The 22852-nt window shown below is 38.0% G+C and overlaps 1 protein-coding gene across 1 annotated transcript; it reads left to right on the top strand.

Moving 5' to 3' along the window:
- Positions 1 to 4834: 4834 nt before the first annotated feature.
- Positions 4835 to 21960, top strand: LOC113053581 (chondroitin sulfate synthase 2-like). Its single transcript, XM_026218714.1, has 4 exons — positions 4835 to 5324; positions 13696 to 14260; positions 18728 to 18910; positions 19175 to 21960. The coding sequence occupies exons 1-4, from the start codon at positions 5032 to 5034 to the stop codon at positions 20435 to 20437; spliced, it is 2304 nt and encodes a 767-aa protein (XP_026074499.1). The 5' UTR covers positions 4835 to 5031; the 3' UTR covers positions 20438 to 21960.
- Positions 21961 to 22852: the final 892 nt, after the last annotated feature.

Genomic DNA, 22852 nt, shown 5'->3' with positions numbered 1-22852 from the left:
TTTATTAAAGTATTAGGTTACTCGTGCTCAGGTACCTAGTATCTTCCCCAACTTACTCCTTAAGGGACTTAGTCTTGCTGTCTTGCTTCTTCAGAATTCAATATTTCATTAAATAGTTCAGGATTTATTTAGTTGTACAAAGACAATCCAAAAATTCTCAAATTCAGCTTGTGCTTTTGCATTCCAGCACCCCATTGTTTAAATAATGATTCCTGAGCATATCAAATCATCAAAACACAGTCACATTCAGCCTGCAGTGCGTTTAAAACAAAGCCATGAATCTCACACATTTGGCACGTAATAGCGTTCCTCTCATCTATCATCTGCAAAGATCTGCATTATCACCCTCATTAACTGTCCTCCCAATGTTATTTGTGGCTCTCAAGACAGTTCTTCATTGTGATGTTGTCTTCATTCGCCGTACACGCTCTACCTCATCTATCCGATGGCCAGGGGTCCCGGATTAAAATCCAAGACCTCCCTGCTCTTTTGAAGTCATTCAGGATTCAGGATTCAGACACAGTGATGTACTGCATCACATACAGGTACAATCAAAGATAGAAGCTCTGAATCTGTATTCATATCTCATTTGAGATAGCCGGGATCAGAAAGAGGATGTGATAGGCTGTTTATCTGATATCTCAGGGTCAGGTCTTTTTGATTTTCATTCTTTGTTTTCCCTCCAGCTTCAAAGCGGCAAATATGGAACACTTTTGTCTGAACTGCAGGTGTTTTGAAGTTCCATTTATCATTACATAAAAGAGGGAAGAAAACCTGCCTGTCTTGTGAGATAGTTTAATTGCAAGAAACAGCAACCAATTCTGGTCTGAAGGCAAATCAATTTACTGAAAGCATATGGCAGTCTGTAAAAAATAATAATAATTAGTTTATCAAATAAAATCAGCATCTAATCACACTAAGACAGGTTTGTTCTTGTTGTTCCCGTAGTAGTTACAGTATATGAAATGAAGAGGCTTCTTTATATTAAAGAAAGTTATCTACAAGAAAAGAAAGTCAATCTATATATATCTACTGCATATTTGGAAACATGGCTTTGACGAAACAGACTGCGCTCTTTCTCCCTTTCTCTTTTTATGTGTGTGCGTGTTTTGTTTGGGAGGAGCGATTCTTCATACTTGGCTTAAACTTTATGGACAATAAAGATCCCATTTCAAAGTACAGCAGGGTGTTGAGCCTGGGGTCTTGGCTGAGCGTTCCTGGGAACAGCCCTCTGAAGACCAGGAGAATATCTTCAGCTGACACACAGCACGGAAAAATCCCCATGCAGAAACCGTCCACCATACAGAGAGTGTGATAATACCATCTCTCATTTATTCAGGGCTAAATTTATATTTGATCAGGTAAAACCGAGCCATCACTTTTCCTACTAATATGAAGATCCATTATTTAGAAAACACTGTTAATTATGATCTCCCCCCTTTTCCCTTTTGTTTAACATTCTGACGTCAAACAGGGAGTGAGACAACTCCCTGTTACGTTAGCATCCACTGCGATTAGAAATCCCATTTGCACACAATATTTTTTAAGCATAGTTAAAAATGACGTCCAAATCAAAACCACATGACACATATGTGCCATAACCTTTATAAACAGGCCACAGTCAATTCTGGAATCCCCATGAGAAGTCAAGTTCATGAAATTCCTTCACCACTGGCAGTAGATTGTGTGTTATAAAATGTCAATATTGCCACATGCTTCTGTGTGTCTGTGAACAGGCTGCTCAGTATGGAGAAAGGACAGTGTCAAGTCATGCGATGATCTAAACAACAGAGGATGGGAGGGGATTCAGCAGATGTGCTTTTTCCTGGAACTCGTATCAGATGAGTAAGTTTTTGTCTCTTCAGAACATGAGGGCAGAATAAAACATGTATAATCACAACGCACCGTATAATAATCTGTTTTGTGCATTCTAATTTATTCCAATAAAAAAAAAAAACTGTTGCTCACCACAAGATTTGAGCCATCATTGAATCAGTGCTTGCTCTGTAAGACTTTTTGCAGACTTTGCAGTAATTCATTCCAGAAGGAGTTGTAACTTCCAAATGGGTCACTTTTAATACTCTGTAATGGCATGAACTTTGGCCCAATGGAGGGTGTTAGTTTTAGGGAAGATGTCTTCAGCTCTACTGGGCGCCATTTAGCATATGAGTACAGTTTGGACAGTCCCATTGGACAGGTTAATTTAACAATTTCTCAAGTACACTGATGATTAATTTAATATTGCTTCACCAGACAACATGGAAGATTTACGATTTTGTGGGATTTTCTGCATTGAAATTATATATAATAGATTTATATTAAAACATCTGGAGGAACAAAACATAATGCTGGATGGAAAAAAAAAATGTAGTTGTTGCACGGTCAAAAGCCATGTTTTCTATTGAGATACACATTTGCAAGGAGACGAGCCACAGAGGTAATGGGCCACACACTGATTACTGGTGTGATAAACTCTCTGCAAATCAGAATCGTCAACTTTTTCTGTCATGCTGCATAAATGGCTTTACATCCAGTTTTCTTTCCTTATGTTTACCCATCTTATATACGGGAGAAGGAAAAGGAAAAATCAGCAATAAGAGAAGCTATTTATAAACTATTTTAACAATTTGAACTTCTCAGTAGTGATAGATAGTATTGTGCTGAAACACATTTACTGAATAGGCAGATGGTTTTATGAAGCAAAAATCGTACAGCTGGAAATGATTTTCATTAAGCCATTAATTTTAGGGGGAGACTTTTGGACTCTAAATGTGTGAGCATATAGCACCCCCAAGTGTTTAGATTTTGTTTTGTAGGCAGATCGTATGGACGTATGGCTACAGTTTCAGAGACTGAATGGGTGTGCTAAAGAATGAATTATGCTGATTTAGTAAAGTTCAATTCAAGTGGATTTTGACATGATACTATCAAAAAAATAAAAACTAAATAAAAAAAACCATTTGCATGCCAACTGTTAAATACTTCCAGGAGTAATAATAATCAAATTTAACCAAGGAACACCTGTTGAAAGAAAATGTCAACTCTCATACACATGCCTTTATCCTAGCAGCTTGACATTAATATGTCTGATGACAGATCATGACTGTCAGATGGCTTCTGCAAAGTCGTTCTCCTGTCTGCAGTACAAAATCCAAAGCAGAAATTAAAGTGTCTTTAATGACAAAATCTCTTCCTCTGTAGAAAATGGCAAACGCAATACTTATATCAAGCAAATTCAGTTTAACATGCCCTGTCAAAGTTCCACAGAAAACCCAAGAGTAGAAAAGCCAACATGTCCTGACAGAGACTTGATAGGTTTAATCTGGGACTAGGCTGATCATGTTTTCCACTCAAATCAGCGGAACTAGGTTCTGTGATTTCCAAAGGAAAGGGCTTCCACTGTGATGTGAGGTAATCATGCAAATATGCTTGATAACATCTAACCACACCCTTGATCTAGAACAAAGAGCTTAGAGAGGGAAACGTTCCCTCTGGGGCTTTTGCGGCCCATAAAGAAATTGTTTCCACTCAGTGTGTTTGTGTCTGATGTGTCAGAGAGATTTTGATGGGTCTTCTACATTTTCATTCACGTTAAGTTACTGCAGAGTTCACGCGTCAAATCATATATATTTGAAGGAGAATTATTTATTGGAATGACTGATTCTGTATAGAAATTTATTTAATATTTCCTATCTATCTACCTATCTATCTATCTATCTATCTATCTATCTATCTATCTATCTATCTATCTATCTATCTATCTATCTATCTATCTATCTATCTATCTATCTATCTATAAATATTAAGCCTACAAATAAATAAATAAAAATACACTGATGTACAGACAATCAATGAACTACAGAGGTCAGTGATTATTAAAAAAAATAGAAAAGCACAAGCAAAGATTCAACAAACAAACAAATAAATAAATGCCCAGGAAATACAAATAAATCCATAATTCTATTACAAAATTACTGTGTGTCTTATCCTTTCCAAGCCAAAATTATGTCATGCATTTTTTTCCTGTGGCTGATGGATTATGACTCAGAAAGGTTTAGTGGTTTAGTCTGCTTCCCTCTCTCTTGACCTGCTTTATGCATTGCAAGGATTGTTAAGTATATTTACATATACATATATATATATATATACATATACATACATACATACACACACACACACACACACACACACACACACACACACACACACACACACACACACACACACACACACACACATATATATATATATATATATATATATATATTATATGTTATATTATATATGTTATATTTATTATTCCTTCATTTGTTTGTTTGTTAAAAAGTTACAGAGCTCAGAAATTATCATTATCTAGTGGAAAAATTAAGTCACGATATAAGAATTATAGTAAAATAAGTAAACATTATCGATTCCGAGCTCATGACAGAATGTATATAAAAAGATTCTGTTTAAGTTAACTTACCAGTTTTAATTTTCATTGGCTTTTTCAAAGTGACCGCTTAATTCCAAGGATCAAACGTTATAACGAAGAGACATCAGCTTTAAATGGCATTAGATGGCATAGCTACAGCAAAAACTACTGAGCATACGCACCTCAATGAAGCGTAGCCTACTTTTTCTTACACTGTAGCCTACTTCAGTAATTACTATTTTTGCATTATGGGGTAGGTTTATGGATGGTAGGTGTAGACGTTAATAAAATTAAAAAATTATATTAATTGTTAGCTTCCCTTTTTTGCTGTATTGCTTCTAGCCACAACCACATTGGATTTCAAACTGAAAGGGATGCCCCGACTGTTTGTAATGACGTTTGATTTTGTGGGCGGGGCGCTCGAGTCTTCTGGGAGGAGTGACAGCCACCGACACGCACGAGTGCCTCAATATTTTAGAGGAAGGTGATACTGTTACAGGTTAAGGAATACGTCCAATTCATTTCCGCTAGCTATCGAAACGCTTTCTTATTGTGCGCTACTCTGTTCAGAAGGTCGCGCTTAAAAGAGGTGTGCACAGCACTGTAGTCGGAGTACAATGAGGTTTCCTATGTTGATCAGCCTGTTAAGGCCGATCGGCCCGGTTATTATCGGGATCTCGCTGGGATTTACTCTGAGTTTGCTGAGTGAGAGCTGGGTAGAAGAGAGCTGTGTTATTAACTCTATAACAGATGAAGGAATCATTTTATCCCAGGATGGAAGTTTGAAAGGAGCCCGGAGACCCAACTCTATTTCCACTGGGAATGATGATGGTGAGGAGGAGGAGGATTTCCAGCCGAGAATAATCCCATTTAAACCAGTTGAACAGTCACAGCCAAAGAAAATTTTCAGGTAGACAAACCAAGAAGACTGCTTCTTCTGTCTTTTATTCTGTGGTTCCCGTCAAAAAAAAAAAAAAAAAAAACAAAACAAGCAAAAAAAAAACAACCTTTTCTGATTTTATACTAGGGCATATCTAGTCGAGTTGATTCCATGACTGTATATGTATTTGCTTGTAATAGTTTTGGCCTTCCTGTGTTTATTTATTTATTTTATTTAAAAAAAAAGTTTTGTGCGTATATACCAGACAAGACAAAAAGACAATCAAAACCTCCTTTGGTAAAATATTCTTAAATTCTAAATAAAATCTAAAATATCCCATATTTACAGAATGGAATATGGATTGAGTTAAACTTATAATTACAGTTATTATTATTATGAATTATAGCCGTGTATAGGAAGTCATGAATAACAGCTTGTCTGTCTGTGCGACTAGGCTACATTCCCAACGATTAACTAAAAAACACAAAACAACCACACAAAAACTCACCTGGTCTTATTGTTGTTTACCTTTACTGAAATTGGTTGTTTTCCTGAATTTCAAGGTTAATACAAGGTTGTATACAGCCATGCCTATGATGTTGGTTTAATCAAAATCGATGCACATTGCATTTTGCAACTGCCCTAAAATGTTACATTATTATTTTTCTTTCTTAATGACATTTTGACAAGATAAGTGACTTAAGTAGTTGAAGATCAGTATTTTTCAGCAAATGGAAATATAAACCTTACTTTATTTGCTTCTCATAGTGAAGACAAAACAAAAAATACTACTGGAGCTTTGAGTTTAATTTTTACTTTTAGTAACATGACTGCATATTTGCCTTTCCTATTCAAAGATTTTTTCAACAAGGTTTTCAGTGACTATTTGTATTTCAACATTGTTTCATAGATGAAACAGGCCTGTGGAAGGCTTATACTTTTTTCTTTCCCACAATCTCCTTCTTTTAATATGTCCCATTGGGAACTCTTTAATCATTCAGTGTCAAGTCAAGTCTAATTTATTGTCAATGCTTCCACCACATGTACAGCACATACAAACAGAGAATTGAAATTACATTACTCTCAGCCCCTTTGTGCATACAGATGACACTAACAGTAGAGCATACACATATATATAATAAATATAATATAAATATAAAATAAAACTATACAAATAAGAGCATGTATATTTTTAAAAAATTAAAATAAAGTTAAGTAAAGCAGCACAGGGCACATGGCAGATAGAGTGCAAACCAGCGAAGTAAACAAACAGTTCAAATAAAATGATTGTAGTGCAAAAGAGCTTATTCAGTTTGATTAAAGTGACAAAGAGCTCAGAGAGCAGTTCTTTATTTAAACTGACTGAAGAGGTAGTTGAATAAGGTAATGAGCAGACCAATGCTGCACAAAGTGTCTGGTGCAGGTCACAGTTTGTTAGTGGGAGGGGGGGTGGAAGGACCTGGGGATGTGGGAGCTGTTATGACACCATTGTAGATGACCTAATGGTGTCAAGTCTATCAAACATTCAAATATGTAAAGTCAGTAATCATAACTTCAGTTTCACTAGTCAGCTAAAAACCTCATAATCATGAAAAGTTTTCAATTAAGTTTTTGCAACAGCACACCCAAATACAGTAACAGCAATAATGTGCATATGAGGATTTAAATCTTGAAAATATAAAGTAAATAAATTAGGTGTCATCAGCGCAGATACCACGATCCACTTACTATACATAATCCATTGCGATTTATTTGCTATTAAATAAACTTACGTTTCGCCAGATTGCCCTTCATTCAAGATTTTACCCATTTGCCCGCGCTCATAACATTAGTTATTTTATCACACTTTCTGATATTTAACAAAATATTTCAATATGCATTTTGTCCTCTTGAAAAATTACACGCATGCGCAGTATCATCAGCTCCTTGGTTCCCAAATCAGATGCGTTAGACAGAAATGGTTCACGGTTCAGTGTACTGGTGATCCGAAAACCAATGCAACCGGTTCTTGACTGGAGAACGAGAACCGCTCCAGCAGTAGGCGCGTACGTTCGTTATCTGGCTCTGCTCTGTGTTCATCTTTAGTTCTCTCTTCACAGCAGCTCTGTCAGTGTACTGTTTGAGTAAATTAATTACTCTGGGATATTGGTTTATTTGGCTCCAAGGGAGTGTCAGCCACGTTAAAAAAGTTTAAAGTTTAAAGGGGGGGGGGGGGTGAAATGCTGCTTCATGCATACTGAGTTTTTTACACTGTTAAAGAGTTGGATTCCCATGCTAAACATGGACAAAGTTTCAAAAATTAAGTTGTACGTTTGAAGGAGTATTTTTGTTCCAAAAGAGAGCGGAATTTCCTTATATGGGTCCTAAGGGCACTTCTCCCGGAAGAGCACGCGTGCGCCCGTAGAACAGAGCAGAGACGTTCACTGACCAGAGCGATAGAGCGCAATGTCACAAAAGAAGTGTGTTTTTGGTTGCCAGGGCAAGACAACCCTGCACAGATTACCAAAAAAAAAAAAAAAAAACGCATTAAGGGACCAGTGGATGGAGTTTATTTTTACAGAGCATCAACGGAGTTGTGCAAGTGTTTGTGTTTGTTCCCTGCATTTCGAAGATGCTTGTTTTACAAACAAGGCCCAGTTTGACGCCGGATTTGCATATTGTTTATTTCTTAAGGATGATGCAGTCCCAATGAAAAAGGGTCACGATCTTGTGTTAGAACCACAGGCGGTGAGTAAAACTGCTTGTTGTTAACTTAGCTATCGGTGCGTACATCAAGTAAATGTGATGTTGGCATCAAACTGCACTTCCCACATGTACACCTTTAAAGAAAAAAAAAAAGACGACATAAAGTGGAACTTAGTAATTTTCCAAAACCGCTAAGCAAATATATACATTTTCAAGACATACTACATAGAGACGTCCTGCTGTAGTCGTTACTGCTGCTGCTCTTGTTCAATTTCAGCCTCGGGATCTGATTCTGGATAATAAATATACGACTGAATCTGACTGTTACCCATGGTTTGTTTCGGATGATGTTTTTTTCCTCACGGTAATGTCTTAGCTTCCAGACGCTCTCAACGCAAAAGCCTACTTGCGCTCGTGATTCTTTAGCTCCGCCCACACGTTGCGCCTCCAGCCGCTCGTGTTTTTCCGAAAAAAAAAAAAAGAAAACGTACAGACTGTCTTTCTCTTATAAATATAATAAAACTAAAGACTTTTTGGAGATATGAAGGATGCAGTACTAATCTATAGGTACTCAAGATTAACAGGAGATTGAGTGAAAATTAGCAAAATTACCCCCCCCCCCAGTAAGTCATTTGTGGATTAATGCTTATTGGAGATACAAACCATTTCAAATGATTCATTTCAATTTGGTGAACTGGTTCAACTGGTTCAACCGGACATCAGTACTGGAGACTCCGCAGTCTCATCCCTGATGGCATTGCCTGTGATGCAGAGGGCTTTAAGGTGTCCTGGAGGGAGGGGAGAAAGACACCAATGATCTTCTCAGCTGCTCTTACTATGTTTTGAAGAGTCTTCCGGCAGGACGCATTGCAAGCACCATACCACACAGTGATGCAGCTCTACGGTTCCTCTGTAGAAAATGCTGCGCTTTCTTGGCCAGTGCTACTGTGTTATCAGTCCAGGAGAGGTCCTCTGTTATTTGCACACTCACAAACTGCTCACTCTCTCCACAGTCACAGTATTGATGGTCAGAGGAACATGTTGATTGTGTACTCTCCTGAAGTCAACAACAATCTCTCAACACACATCCTTGGGGGGCCCAGTGTGATGATGCTGGATGTGTGGCTGCCGACCCGTACTGCCTGAGATCTTCCAGTCAGAAAGTCCAACAACTAGTTGCACAGCAATGTGTTGAGCCCCAACTGGACCAGTTTATGAATGACCTGTTGAGGGATGAATATGTTGAATGCTGAACTGAAGTCTATGAGAGGCATTCTGATGTATGAGTCATTTTTTTTTGTCTAGATGTGTGAGTGCTAAGTGGACGGCAGTGGCGATGGCATCATCAGTCAAGTGGTTGGACCGATGTAAACTGGAAGGGGTCTAGGGAGGTGGGGAGGGCAGACTTGATATGGTGCATGACTAACCGTTCAAAGCACGTCATGAAAATAGGAGTAAGTGCAACTGGACGGTAGTCATTGAATCAGCATGTGGAGACAACAGCGAGTTGATTAAAAAAGCCTGTGAAGACATCAGTACATTCCACTGCATAGTCTCTCAGTACACGCTCCGGAAAGGATGTCAGGACCTGGAGCAACTCGTTCAACTCGTTCAGCAGGGAGATGACCGTTACTGTCTTTTAGCCTCTCTGATGCAATGGGATAGGTTGGCCCTAGCTGTCCTCAGGTCCACCTCATCTCCAGCTTTGAAGGCATTGTTCCGAGCCTTAAGGTGTCTGTAGACCTCCCCTGTCATCCACAGATTATAGTTGGCCCGGACAGTGATGGTCTTTGTGGCTGTTACATCATCAATACATTTGAGTACTCTGAGTACTCTTGGAGGTCTGTGGTGTTAGTGTATGTGGCAGCCTGCTTAAACATATTCCAATCAGTGGTCTTGAAAAGCCTCTAATGACCCTTCCGGCAACACTTGTATCTGTTTGTGAACTGGTTTGGCGACTTTAACGAGCGGTAGGTATGCAGGCATTAGCGTGACAGTGATGTGGTCTGAGGCACTTAGGTGGGGGAGGGGGAGGTCCTCTCTGGGTGGTGTAAACAAAGTCCAGAGTGTTGTAACCATGTCTTGGAAAGTTAATGTGTTGGTATATTTTTGGGAACACACTCTTTATGTCAGCGTGGTTGAAATCCCCAGCTAAGATAAGAAAAGCATCAGGGCGCCTGTCCGCTGCTCACTGATGTGCTGGTACAGTTCATTTAGTGCCTCGCTCCTCGCCCCTATTCCTGTTGTTGTGCACCAAGGGTGACCCCAACATTTACAATGCCCAGAGGTAAATTAGGAAGGTTAGAGACTACAGTTAACTAATCCCATAACATGAAATGGCCAGTTGTCTTTAATTACTTACTTAACTTTATTGTCCTTAAAAGGCAATTCTTTATGTAGACAGCAGTATACATGCACTTACAGCAGCACCACTACACACATAAAACACACATTTATAATAAGTCATTGAAAACCTAATTGCAGTCAGTAGGTACAAAGGAATATTTATATCTGTTTGATTTGCACAAAGGGGGTTTAAATCTTCGGCCAGACGGAAGCAGTTGAAATTCATTACACAATAGAGGGTTTTCACGGCGCGTCATCAGACCGGAAGTCGGCCATGTTGGAGGCACTCCGCATCACAACAAAGCACTGGCACGGAAGTATATCCCGAACGTCGTCAAGGAAAATGGTTAATTATTGCCGTGTTTCAGGTTGTACTAATAAGACAGCTCGAGAATAATAGTGTGTGGTTTTTTTGGGGTGTCAGATTTTACATGTGCATTTATATGATAGAATAAAATACTATGAAACTAACTCAGATAGTGTACAGTGTAGATAGCAAACTGTGAGTCTTCGAAATGAAAAAAAATAAACATGATTGAGAGTCACTTGGCTACACCTTGAGTATCGCAATGATATGATAAAGACGTTATTGCATTACTTACTTTGGCCTTTACAATACAAGGGTCTTTGATAACTTGGTAGTGTCTCCCTCACCCATCCACACACCATCTGGTTATAAGCCTCCAAACCCTTGTAGGATTTAAGGTCTTCCGCTGTTTATGGGCTCGGCGAGAAAACCAGGTAGTTGACTATATCGGGATATGCAACTGAAGGAAGAATCACCGGGTCGTCACGGATCCAAGAAGAGGGAGCTAACTCGTAGGGATCTGCCAATAAATTCGTAATTTCTCGAAATATCGCGCCTTTTCTTGTGGTCCAAGTCCTTCCCTATATGCCTTTGCATCTTGGGCACGTTTTGTTGAACTTTTCGGTTGTTTAGACATGGCTACATTCACTTAAAGTATCCAAAGCGCACTATACTCCATTGTACTCCGTTCAGTTTTTTACACCAAGTACCTCCACAATGGCCGCGCATCCGGGTTACCACCCAAAACGTGACGTCGGTGAAAACCCTCTATGGATGGGTGACATCAGAAAGGACTAACTGGCCCATCTTAGTCACCTTAAATTCAGGCATTCAGAAATCATGCAAAAATAAAATAAGCAGTTTTACTATGATAAAACCATGGTTTATTTTTGTAAGGCTTGTGATATGCACATTTTTTTGTTGAAGAAATTATAAAGGCTGTGTCATCTATAGCAAAAAGGTGGCCAAAAATGAAAGATTAAATGAATATTTGAATTAATAGTTTGGTCAGTAGCCTAAACAAGGATTTGATTGTCCTGTAAGTGTAACAGCAGCCATTACATGGCATTTGGCTCCCTTTGCAGGCATTTGTAATAACATGTACATCAATTGTTTATTTTGTATTTGCCTACATGATGCATTTTAACAGTGTTATTATTAACCAATCATTATTGCCTCATTGTTTTTTTTTTATATATAATGCATTTCAAGTCATTTTAAATGCTGTTGATGGCTTGGGTCTGTTTTTATAGCAACAACAACAACAACAACAAAAATATTACAGTATATTATTTGAAGTATCAAAACCATGGTTAATTTGCAGTTACCATGGCTACAAGAATTATGATTTGTGGGTCTATTGTTAAAACCATGGGAAATTTTCGTAAGGAAACCTGAAAATAACAATAACAAATAAATAAAAACTTTCACAGGAATGTGCCTGAAAGTGATAAACGGGCCTCGTTTTTACCTAAATGATTTATAATTTATTTTAATATATATTAAGGTGTGCATTGTAGCTGACACCTAAATGAACGCATTACAATTGTTTTATGACTGCAAGTCTTTCTCCTCAAATGCTATTGAGCTTCAAATTTGCGTTTGAGCCCATGTGAAAAGACAGTCCCTAAATTTGATACTCTTTAGTCAATTAGAAGCACGCACTTCCTGGGGGTCGAGCGAACTGCGCAAACTCAAACTGAGCTTGATGACGTAGATGTCATGTGAGCAACCTGTCTTGTAAGTCTTCTAATCGCTGTGCCAAGAGAAATCTGAATCACCCACCAAATCTTGCAGACGTTGTTGAATAATTTTGTCCCATTGCCTTTATGCACTCTCTATGGGCTTCTCCCTTTACTTCATGCCTCTACGTTCCCCCGATAGCCTCGTAGACAGTAAAAGATTGCCTGCGAGCTTCTCTTCATGTCCATATGGTAATTTTTCTACTGTTTGACAGAGAGTCGCAGGTTATGACGCAAACGTTAGCCAATTTTTACAAAAACTGCTTCTACGGGGCCACAACGTAAGATACAAGATAATGGGGCCTTTTATACATTTTCGTGTCTCTTTAGAAATAATGAATGGACAAATGGAGCCATTAAAGGCCTCAGATGTATGAAGTTATTTTCTGTCAAAGTGACGCCAAAATGAATGGGAGTCAATGGAATGCTAACAGCAGGTGGGGGTCTGCTAGCCAATGGCGGCACCCAATAAAATATGAAACCCTGCCCCCCTGGGTGCGAGCGGTGTCAGTATGTGTTTTTTTTTTTTTGATCAACTGGGATGGTGCCCCCTCTTGGAGTTGGTGCCCTACGCAGACTGCGTACTCTGCGTATATGGAGCGGCGGTACTGCTTATATTCATAAATTTGTGTGATCAGTTAGGCTCACATTGACCTCATATACTAAACTCCTCCTCCAGGCACTGGTTCACAAAGCTGTATCCTGATTGTATCCTGATTGTTGTTTTCAGGCTCATACCCAGAATTTCTGCCTACAAAAAACTTATATTATAAAATAATAGTTATTTCTTGTTTCTTATAATTGCAAATGCATACTGTATCTCAAAATTGCATCTCTATATCTCACATAATTATTTCTTATTTATTGTAATGGCAACTTTGTGTTCAATTTGTTTTTTAATATTATGTATTAACTTTTTATAGTTTTTTATTGTCATTTTAATTGAGCATTTATTTTTTTATTAGATTTAATTTTTTTAGTAATTTTGTTATATGCCTTTGTTATTTCTTTATCAATATTTCTATAGATTTAATGTCAGGTTTAATTTTAACAGTTACAGCAACATTTATAATTTTTTTGTTTTTCCATCAAATATATATTTATTTTTTTAATTAATATAATTGTAAGATTTTTTTGTTTTAGTTTTAGATATAATTAAATCTTTACAAATATACATTGTGGCTTTTTTTTTTTTTTTATCCGAGAATTCATTTATTTTTTTTGTGTGGTTAAACATTGCATTGAATTACAACCTGAATTGCACAATCATGAGTTGTAAATTGTGATGTAAGTTGTAAAATGTGTCTGTTTGTTTTCTCAGGGCGAAATACATCAGCACAGAGCTGGGAATCCGAGAGCGGCTTTTCGTGGGAATAATTACCTCCAAAAACACCATCAACACTCTAGGTGTGGCTGTCAACCGCACCATCAGCCATCATCTGGACAACGTTGTGTTCTTCACCGGTACGCGAAGCCGCAAGATACCCCACGGGATGGTTGTGGTCACCCACGGTGATGAACGCCTCATCTGGAACATGTTCCAGACCATCAAGTACATTCTAGAACATTATATCACAGAGTACGACTGGTTCTACCTCGCCCAGGACGACACGTACACTCAGGCGGATCGAATCAAGGCTCTGGTGGATCACATGAGTATAGACCGGGTGCTGTACATGGGCAGTCCAGAAGTGTTCATCGGAGGTGAGATGCAGGGGCGGTATTGCTACGGGGGTTTTGGATTCCTGCTGTCCCGAAGTCTTCTGCTAAGGCTCCAGCCCTTCCTGGAGAACTGCAGGAATGACATCCTCAGTGCGAGGCATGACGAGTGGCTCGGGCGATGCATCATTGACTATGCTGATACCAGCTGCGTGGAACAATTTGAGGTGAGAAGTTTTGCATTCAGTAGACTTTTACAAATATGTAAATCATTTCTCTCAGCCTTGGGAAAACCCTTTATATTTCATGAAATCTATATCTGGCCAAAAACGGACACATGATACAATAAGATTTTTGTTTATGTTTTTGAAAGAAGTCTCTTATCCTCCCCCAAAATCCCTTTTTTAGATACAAAAAACAGTAAAAACGTAATGTTGTCAGATATTGTTATGAATTAAAACAACTGGTTTCTAATTAAAAATATTAAAAACAAACAAAACAATGTATTCCTGTGATGCCAAAGGTGAATTTTCAGCAGCCATTACTCCAGTCTTCAGTGTTACTTGATCCTTCAGAGATCATTCTCATATGCTCTTGGTGCTAAAGAAGCATTTCTTTTTATTATTGATGTTGAATATTCTTCGTGCTGCTTAATATTCTTCAATGAATAAAAAGTTGAAAAGAACAGAATTTATTTGAAATAGAAAACTTTTGGTAACATTATAAATGTCTTTAATGTCAGTTTGATAAATTAAAAAAAAAATATATATATATATATTTTTTTTATTTTATTTTATATTTTTTTACATGCTAGAGTAGCTCCAGACCTGTTACCCTCTCTTAATCATCCTGACACTGTGTAAAATGCTGTGTTACGCTTCAGACCCAGTGACTGATGGTTAAAATACTTCAACATCTTTAGCTCATGTGGGCAATATAAGGTCAAGGTCATCCTGCATAATTTTTGACCCTTTCCCCTTCCTTTCCATCATTTCTTGTTGTTTTAAATTTCCAATCTATAAAAGTTTGACAGCTTGAATGTTTACATGTGCAATTATAATCAAGGTACCGCTGTTGATCTCCAAAAATACATGACGATGCGTAATCAAAAATATTAAAAATAATAAATACACACCACGCATCACCTCTGTTTTTCAGAGTGAGTATGCATCACTGAGGGCAACTGTAGTGCGATTAAAATGTTTACATGCTGGAAGCTGAGCTACAGTTGCATTATCCAGCTCTGTTGGTCACACTTCATTAAAACCTGCCTGGTACAATTTCCCTCTGACTAAAGCATTTAGATGACATTATAAAAACACTTTTTTTGTGTGTCACTATGATCAACATTTAAAGGGCATTTAAACTCAATGACATATTTATTGCCACATCATACTGCAATAATTAAGAGAGGGGCTAATGATGCTTTTTTTATGAGGAGTCTAATTCTATCATGAGTATTATCAGTTTTAGTTGCACACATAATCATAAATATGGATGGTAGATAAATGTCTGCGTTTGTGAGATGCTAGAACTTGGTGTTGTTGGAAATTTCTTTTGTGTAGAAAAAAAAATACTTGGGATATTTTCAACTTCACTTTATTTGAATGAGCTGTCGTGTCTGTTTTCCATCTCTGTGGCCTTGACTGAAAGAAAGTCAGAATCCCTGTGGTAAACCTGCGGTGTTTGATGACAGACAGCTTTATATGAGGTATTATTCTTGATGAAACTAAATCTCACTGTTTTTCAGCTCCCCAGCATGCATATACAACAAACAAAACAAGAGTCAGGTGTCTCCTATCTAATATGCTGCCGTTCTCAGCAATTAAAGGGAAGATCTCCAGTCTGCTGCTTTAGTCTGTCAGTCAGCACTCTATTCTTTCAAGTTTCACCTCTGTTCAGCTCTTTACGCTCACTGCCAGTAACTGCTGGAATTAAATTCAAGACACGTTCTAGTTCCTCTTCCCACCATCTTGAAGTACAGAGCCAGTTTAGAATGTTTTTTCCTTTCTCACCTGAAATACCTTTTACATTTTGCAGTCTGTCTCTTTTGACTCCAGCAGACAGAGGTTGGATCTCAAAGCTTTCAGTTCTCCTGTCTTTCTCTCTCTGGGTTAGAGGTGATGTAAGTCAGCAGCTTTGTTTGTGCATCCACCGGTCCCTGTTTGCCCAGATCCTGTCTGGGAATTCAGCAGTGCCTACTGCATAACCAAGAAAAAGTCTAAAATATACAGCTTTTTTTTTTTTAATGCAAGAATTCATAGTCCATAATTTTTTTATTAAACAAACAAGTATAGACTTCCCTAAGCATCTCTCACTCTAGCTTTGTCCTTTCCACTTGACCAGACAATTTAAAAATAATCATTAAATGCCAGACAAGTAGGCCTACTACTTATTTTCGATGTATGCTATCTTTTTTTATATCTATATGCTGACATTCACTTGTACATTTTATGCATCCTTTTTTTTCGGGCTTGTTTATGTGACTGAGATTTTAGTTTAGAATGTTTATTTTACAAGAATTATAAAGGACTACAGGGAATGTGAAGCATGACATAGATTGTTTTTTTTTCATGTGCTTTTGGGAATCATCTATTCTCATATTTTTAGGTATTTTGTAATACAGTTTTAATTACATCTATGGGAATATTTATGGTTTCTAAATGCAGCAAATTTAGGCATTATTGTTGTTGATGTTATCTTAGAGAAAACATTTCTGTATGAGTGGTTCATTTTAGTTTTCCTTCCAATATTTACAACGAATACCTTAAATTATAGGTACTAAGATATTGTTATGTATGCAAGATATTGATGCATAGTTTTTTATTTTATTTTAAATCCTCCACAAAAATATCAATATAGATTTTTAATGCAGGAAATTATTTGGTGTATTCAGTTCAAGTCTGGTTTAACTGTACAAATATAGTGCTGACATTTGCCCAGGAATGGACTAAATGCCTTTAATACAGTCCTTAGACCGCACACTTTCTCTCTCTCCCTTCTTTTTTTTTTTTTTTGTGGTTTAAGTAGTCTTTCATTTAGCTCGTATAAACACCTGCTAAAAGTTGTACCGGCCTATGGAAACTAGAATGTTTAGAAGAGAACTTGACCAAAGTTACTGACTCATACCAACTTATACAATGTTTTTAATTAATTATTCACAAATAAGCATAAGAATTTAAGACAATAATTTAACAATAAAACTTTAGTGTTTGTCCATGCTATTGAGCTTCGTCGCCTATGGTCCAGACAGAATCACAGCTCAAAATTTAGTCATATGTCACACTTTTGTTTGGATGTCCACCGGTTAATCTCTTATTGAAACGGATACTGAGACCTCTATTAATACATCAGAAGAGCATTAGATGTCTAGATGACAGTGTGGAGCTACTTGGGGGATGGAGTCAGCGGATCAGACACACTAAAAATAATGTACTGTCTCCATTTTGTCATTGCATCCAGTTATAAATCCATCTCTGCCTTTGTCATTAAAGCATCTCCCGTCTCTCAACACATCATTGAAGTGTGTCCTATATTATATTTAATGGCGCAGTACATAGCATTTACTTTGCTTGAACATCACTTGTTGCAACCTGGAGCCAGCATTGAGAAGAGATCAAAAATCTCAGTTAAACATTCATTTCCAAAGGAATGCTGATGCAGATAAGCCAGCACTTATTTTTGTGCTATGAATGATAATTGATCAATTCTATACTGTTTTGTCTGAATAAATAAAAAAAAGAATCATCATCATCATTTTAAATGGTACAAGTGAATTTAGGCAGAGTTGTCGAAAATTACATTTAAAGCTGCAGTAGGGAACTTTTGACACACTAGCGGTTAATAAACAGAACTGCTTGCGTCTTGCGGAAGAACATCGTAGCCCGAACTACTTCTCTCTGTTTATGTCTATGAAGAATCACAAAGGTACTGGGTTACTCCGCCGCGGTACCCCCGAAGCAATCTAAAATAGTCCGAATATAAACACTTATTATAAGTGCACCCTAGTGATTCAGGACAAGCCAAAAACACGGTTTGGAAAATGGATTCATGGTGTACTCGCTTATTATGTTCATTTTTCTACATTTTGAACACAAACAAAGTTACGGACGGCAGCTCTGATTGGTTGTTTCTTACCGGGAGCGGATGGCTTTCTGCAAATGGCAATAGGACCACTGGGAGGAGCCAGAGGAGCTTGATTTTTTTCACAGATTATCTGTCTCATATTCTACTGTCAGGACATAATGACAGGTTTAATAAATATGTAAAAAATATTTTTTTACAAAAGTTCCCTACTGCAGCTTTAATAGTGTTTTTAAATCATTAGTGTTTTTAAATTGGACTCCACCTAAAAATGAAAATTCTGTCATTTACTCACCCTCAAGCTGTTCCAAACCTGTATGTTTGTCAGTGGTTCCTGTCAACAATTTGGTTACCAACATTCTTCAAAATAGCTGCCTTTGTGTTCAATATAATAAGGACAAAAAAAAAAAAGGGTTTGGAACACCTTGAAAATGAGTAAATGATTTAAATGATTTTTGGGTTCACCTTAAGTGAGCATTTTATCCCATACAGTGAGCACATTATGACTGCAAAGTTCATCCGAATGTAAAAATAGTGGCAATGAGTATGTTCAAACAAATTAAATGAAGACATTTCACTTCACTAACGTTTTTTTTTTTTTTTTTCCTCAGGGGCAGAAGTATTATTATTATGAAATGGGAAAAAATCCTGATCCCAGTAAGGAAGATAATGTGCAGTTCAACAATGCATTGACCGTCCACCCAGTGTCTGATCCTGAGCAGATGTACAGACTTCACAAACACTTTACTGAGATCCAGCTGCAGAAGACATATGAGGAGATCGAAAAACTGCAGGTACCCTTATACTCAACCTGTTCTGATTAACACCCATGCCAAACTGAGAAGAAATAGTTATTTCCCTTGACCTTTTGAGTACAGTGATTCATTATGGACTTTTTGTAAAGGGTGTGTAAAATTGCTAGCACTTTCCTTTCTGCTTTTTCAAAGCGGTCCGTTAATGTGCAGCATAACAAATTTTCAAATGGCGGTAATAACCTGCTCATCAAATATCTTAAAATGCTTAATCGTATCCCACGCCTTGCTCTACTTCTTTAACAGGCGGAAATAAAAAATGTGAGTGTGGTGGCTTTCGAGGGCAACCGTAGTGCATTGTGGCCAGTTGGAATCAATCCACCCTTTGAGCCAAAGACACGTTTCGAGGTCCTACGGTGGGATTACTTCACCGAGGATCAGGTGTACTCCTGCATCGATGGTTCTCCGAAATGCGAGCTCCATGGAATCGATAAGCTGGACGTAGCTGATGTCATTGAGACGGCGATGGGAGAGCTGAACAAGAAGTACAAGCCTGTTCTGCACCTGAAGAAGCAGAAGTTTATTAATGGATACCGACGCTTTGACCCCACTAGAGGGATGGAGTACACCCTGGACCTCCAGCTGGAGGTGGTTAACCAGAAAGGACACAGTCGCTCTATCACCAAGAGGGTCCACCTGGTGAGGCCTCTCAGTCGTATTGAGATCATCCCCATGCCTTATGTTACAGAAGCAACTCGAGTCCATATCATCCTCCCCGTCACTCTTCAAGACCGAGAGCGCGTTCGCCGGTTTTTGGACGTGTATGCCACAAACGCTTTTGAAACCAGTGAGAATGCCATCTTGACCTTTCTCTTTATCTACACTCCATTTGAGGCCCAACAAGTCAACCAGAATGACATCTTCGCCAGCGTCAAAGCGCAGATCAGTGCTTATGAGCACCGGTATCCTATGTTCAAAGTCCCCTGGATCAGCGTTAAAAGCGGAAGTCCCTCACAAATCAAATTTATGGACCTCATCTCCAAGAAGCACCCGGTTGACACGTTGTTCTTCATCGCCACTGTGGAAACCAGCGTCAACTCGGAGTTCCTCAATCGCTGTCGGATGAACTCCATCAACAACTGGCAGGTGTTTTTCCCCATCCATTTCCAATTCTACAATCCCCACATTTCTTATCATAACCAGTCTCTTCCCAATACGATGGATTTGGTCAAAGAGTCCGGCCACTTTGATCGCAGTTCCTTCACAGAAGCATGTTTCTACAACTCGGACTACATGATGACCCGGACCCGCATGTCTTCAGATGTCCAGGAGAATGAGGAGATCCTAGAGAACCTGGATATATATGACATATTCGTCAGATACTCTGGCCTCCATGTTTTCCGAGCAGTCGAGCCGGCCCTGAATCAGAAATACAGTTACCAGCCGTGTAATCCTCATCTTAGTGAAGATATCTACCAGAGGTGTGTGCAGAGCACCCTGGACAGCCTTGGGTCACGCTCTCAGCTCGCCATGTTGCTGTTTGAACAGGAACAGGGCAACAGTACTTAAAACCAAACCCTGAAGATTGAGAGAGGACTGAGAGGACATAAATGACTTTTGTACTGTACTTTTGGCTGATACTTTACTAGTAGTCGTTCTGTGGCGTCACAGTGCTAAACAATCAAAAATGCTGTCGGAAAGAAAGAGTAAAAACTTAAGTCTGTTTAAAAATGACATGAGGGGATTTATCATTTACTGTCATTCTCTTTGGAGCAGATTGGTTTTATGTTGGCTCTTAAACCATGCAGCTGTTAGCTGTTGAAATGATCACTACCGTAACATATCTAGATCGCCGTGGCTTCAAAAATATGCTGTCCTTTTCGTAACACTTTTGTCTTGTCATCACAGACACTTTTGCTCAAGCAGATTTTTTTTTTTAAAGGAGTTTTAATGATTGTTTAATGTAAACGTTTTTTTGTAGAATGAAGAAACCCTATCTAGATTCTAACAATAATGGTAGTGGGTTTATTTTTGATGAAATGTTTTTAAATGCTTCAGTCAGTTCAATTCTTCAGTCGAATCCTATGCTGATTTTAAGAAGGTAAAATCAATGTCTTATTGACCATTAGTGCCATAAAACAAAGAAATGTCAAGACAGTTTTTTGAAAGTTTCAAACACTATTTTGCCCAAAGCATTTTAGCCAGCATGTCTCCATACTCTATGTAATTCATGCTTAAATTCTAACAAGAGAACACGGATGCAAATATCTGCATTTTAATGCATATAAATATTTGTACCATTGAAACCACCTCAAAAAGATTTTTCTGATGATTCAAAGTAAACTTGCACTAAAACTTTCATTGCTAGACTGTCTTGTATATCATAATGCTGCACAATACGCCTTTTACAGCATTTCATTCTGTTCAAGAAAGATTGTAGGGTGCACTGCACGGTTATAGTTAGTTCCTGTGCTGTCTACCAGAGGTGAGTGCAATACTGTTCAGATGGTGCAGTGTATTGAGTCTTGTGAAAAATGTGTTTTCATGACAATATGTTGTGTCGTAAAATTCAGATTTGTTCTTGCAAAGGGAGTGTATTAAGCCTTGTTCTATTTTTGTGGGTCTCCTTTTTATCCCTATTTCTTGGTACATGTGTTTACTGTATTGACTTAGTGTTGTGTTGAAATTTTCTTGTTATTTTATATTTAAGCAATCATAGACTTTATGCAGTACACTGACAACATTTTACACAAGTGACTTGTGTTACACAATATCATGATGCTGGATGTCAAATTATTTTGCGTACAAAGGCTGTGAAATAGGTTTTACAATGTACGTTTTGAAATGACACATGCACAACATGAATTGATGCATCAGAAAATGAGCACAGATTGAAGCCACTACTGGCCTTTAGGGGTCAGCAAAGGAGCGTGGGATTCCCTGCTTCTCAGATAATGTAGACTTTCACAAGACTATTTTTTCTTTCAACCTTTGTTGTTGTTTTTTCACTATATATTTCTTTATAAATCTATTGTATTTTGTTTTAATGTTATTGTACAAAATGTTTAATAAAGATTTTATTTTAGGGCTCAGATAAACATGACAACTGTCTCTTTTCTCTAATACTTTCATGAGGCCATTTCTTAATACTGTGTGTATTTCATTTGATATTTACTTTTAGGTCATATTTTGACCAAAAGCAACCGTTAAATGCATATATTTTTCTGTGACCTTTACTGCAGCCTAAATCAAGGTTGCAAACCCAATCGAATAGGTTCCAGATTTCAGCATCAGTCTTAATTAAAGCTGCAAGCAGCGATGAACGGGCCCTCCCACCCGGGCTCACCGCCATCGTGTTGCTTTAGTAAAAAGGTGAACGTTGAGAAATATGCATTTAATGTCCTAAATATAAGTGGAATATATCAAAGTATATCCCATATATGTGCCAATCTTACCGTTGCCAGCAGGTGGCGCTATCATTATAATGGAATATTGGCCTTCAGATGTGTTCAGGCCAGGACTCTTATCGAACATGTGAAGTTTGGGGAAGATTGAACATTTTATGCTTGAGTTACAACAACTTCTCTTGCTGTGGCAAGACATCAAATTTTGTCATGGCGCCATGGAAACGGCCTTTAACAAAAACTCAAGATCTCCAAAAGTTAACATTGCACAGGCCTTTAGATTAGACTGACCACAAAATATATGTTAATCTCAAAAAAATTATAGGAGTAGTTTGTCGCAGCGTAAAACATGTCACTTCCTGTTGCCAATAGGTGGCGCTATGACTATAACTGAATGTGGGCATGTAGATCTGTTAAGGGCAGAAGTTTTATCTAACATGTGAAGTTTGGGGCAGATTGGACATTGTATGTCTGAGTTACAGCAACTTCCTTTTTCATGGCGAAACATCGAAATTTGTCAGGCCACCATGGACACGCCCTTTAACGAAATCTAAAGATCTTCGCAATTTAACATCGCAAA

The sequence above is a fragment of the Carassius auratus genome, chromosome 34 (genome assembly GCF_003368295.1).
Source record: "Carassius auratus strain Wakin chromosome 34, ASM336829v1, whole genome shotgun sequence".
Taxonomy (NCBI): Eukaryota; Metazoa; Chordata; class Actinopteri; order Cypriniformes; family Cyprinidae; genus Carassius; species Carassius auratus.
The sequence above is the reverse complement of the archived record's forward strand: the minus strand, read 5'-3'. Positions and strand labels throughout refer to the sequence as shown.